This window comes from Gavialis gangeticus, unplaced genomic scaffold (assembly GCF_001723915.1).
Source record: "Gavialis gangeticus isolate Ggan-Ray unplaced genomic scaffold, GavGan_comp1, whole genome shotgun sequence".
NCBI lineage: Eukaryota > Metazoa > Chordata > Crocodylia > Gavialidae > Gavialis > Gavialis gangeticus.
The window spans coordinates 65,813-68,275 of NW_017728969.1; the positions used below are offsets into that span (position 1 = coordinate 65,813).

General features: G+C 61.6%; 1 protein-coding gene across 1 annotated transcript in view; it reads left to right on the top strand.

Moving 5' to 3' along the window:
- R3HDM2 (R3H domain containing 2) overlaps positions 1-2,463 on the top strand; it is a 23,999-nt gene that overhangs the window by 13,551 nt on the left and 7,985 nt on the right. The window contains exons 16-20 of the mRNA XM_019504666.1: positions 1-70; positions 390-516; positions 674-831; positions 1,920-2,074; positions 2,344-2,444. The exon at positions 1-70 is cut by the window's left edge and continues 21 nt beyond it. Coding sequence (XP_019360211.1) covers positions 1-70; positions 390-516; positions 674-831; positions 1,920-2,074; positions 2,344-2,444 — 611 coding nt within the window. The remainder of the gene's footprint in view (positions 71-389; positions 517-673; positions 832-1,919; positions 2,075-2,343; positions 2,445-2,463) is intronic.

Consider the following 2,463-nt stretch of genomic DNA (forward strand, 5'->3'; position numbering starts at 1 on the left):
CGCCTCAGGGCACACGGCCACCACCCAGCAGGTCCTGCAGCCCCAGGGCTACATCCAGCCGCCCCAGCAAGTGAGCTGGGGGTGTGGGGCGGGGGGAGGGGGCATGGGCGCAGCAGACTGGGGAGGCACCCACCACTGGCTTGGGGCTGTGACAAGGCAGGCCCAGGGGCACTTGGACATCACCTGGGGGCAGGAGCAGACAGATGGTGGCTTATCCCGTGGGAGCTCAGGGGCTGCAACTGCAGTGTCCCACCAGCAGGTGTGTGTGTGTTGTGGGGGGGGTGGAAGTTACCCAGGGGGGTTCAGACAGGCAAGTCGTCTTTGCAGGTGGAGGGGCTTCGTGCTGCCCCACGCAGCCTAGTCCAACTCATCCCCCTCTTCCTCCGCAGATTCAGGTCTCGTACTACCCTCCTGGGCAATACCCCAGCTCCAGCCAGCAATACCGCACCCTGAGCCATCCTGTGGCATACAGCCCTCAGCGCAGCCAGCAGCTCCCCCAGCAGTCACAGCAGCCTGGTGAGAGGCAGGGGGGCTGGGGCAGCAGAGCAAAGGAGGTTGGAAAATGAACCAGATGGGGGGGGGTGGGTGGGCAGGCAGAGAAGGGGCTTAGCCTCTCTGGGGGACCCAGTGAGAGCTGTCCTCACCCAGCCACGTGGCCTGTCTCTTGCCGCAGGGCTGCAGCCTGTGATGTCTGGCCAGCAGCAGCCATACCAGGGCGTGATGGGGGTGCAGCAGTCCCAGACCCCTGGCCTCCTTGGCAGCCAGCGCAGCAGCGTCGGGGGGCAGATGCAGGGGCTGATGGTCCAGTACACACCACTGCCTTCCTACCAGGTAAGCTGCAGGACAGCTGCCTTGTCCCCTCTGCTCCAGGGGTTTGAACCCAGACACCCCCATTCTACGTGAGCTGTCACCACCCAGAAAAGGGACCTGGGTGTCATGAACAGGTTTCCAAAACCATCAGCTCAGGACCCGGCTGCTACCAAAAAGGCAAACTCCTTAATAAGGTTATTAAGAAGGGAAAGTATCATAACACCCCTTTATACACACCTTGAATCCTGTGCCTGGTTCTGGTTCTGGTCCATGCACCCCTGAATGGATCTAGAACCAGAGAAGCGCACCAAGGATAATGCATGCTGCAGAGAAGCCTCCCTATGAGGAGAGACTGAAGCCAGGCCTGGGCAGTGTAGAAAAGACGCTGGAGGGCGGGGACAGGAGAAGGGTTTACAACCCACTGAATGGCAAAGAGAAAAGTGCCTGGGGATTTATTCTTGACGGTCTCTCTCAATACAAGAACGAGGGGTCCCAACACAAGACCAGGTCATCAGTTGAGAACGAACACCAGGAAAGACTTTCCCCCCAGCGTGGCGTGAAGTGAGGGGACTCATGGCCACCATGTGTGGTGGAAGCTGACAGCATAGCCAGGTTCACAAGGGACTGGACCTATTTTTGGAGGAAAGGGGCATTGGGAGCTATTGAGCATGGGGGAGAGGAGCATGGCATCTACATCCGAGCATCCTGGCCCTTCAGTGCTGGGGGCTGCAAGGGGGAGAGGAGCAGGGAAAACCCTGCCCAGGCCCAGTCACTGTCCCTTCCAGCCTCTGCTCTGCCTTTGTGTGACACCGGAGACTGGGCACAATGGACCTAGGGTTCCCCCACCACCAATCCTCCCTTTCGTCAGGGTGCTGGGTACTAATAGCCATTGTGGGTATCTATAGTCTGAACTCAGGCAGGTCAGGGGGCGGCTCTGGGCAAAGGAGTTCCCTGATACCCACCCCATCTGTCTTCACCCATGGGCATCCGTGCCCGACTGCCCCCCTTGCACTGGCACTGCCCACCTGTCCCCAGTGTCACGGCTGGGGTGTCATGTCCCCTGAGCCCCCCCAGCCTGGGCTAACGGGGTGTCCACCCCCCACCAACAGGTGCCAGTGGGCTCAGAGGCGCAGGGCGTGGTGCAGCAGCCGTTCCAGCAGCAGGTGCTGGTGCCTGCCAGCCAGTCGGTGCAGGGGGGGCTGCAGGCCGGGGGGCTGCCTGTCTACTACAGCGTCATCCCCACGGCCCAGCAGAACGGGACCAGGTATGGGACAGGCTGGATGAGGCTGTGGTGGGCTTAGTCAGCCAGTGTGGCCCTGCTGGGCTGGGAGGACCTGTGGGGGGGTCCTGCCTGTGACCAGGGGACCTGTGTGATGAGGACTCACACAGGAGCCCTTCAGCTCCCTCCCCAGAAGCAGCCGCATTCCTGTCTCAAGGATGTGTGAACTGAAGGTGCTGCAGGTCCCTGTGGGGGGTGGGGGAGTTGGCTGGTTTTGTTCCCCGCTCCGTCACCACCCACCCGCTTCCTTGCAGCTCGTCTGTTGGGTTCCTGCAGCCACCCGGCTCCGATCAGTACCAGCTGCCCCAGTCCCCATCACCCTGCAGCCCACCACAGATGCAGCAGCAGTATTCAGGTAGCGAGCCCCCCCCCCC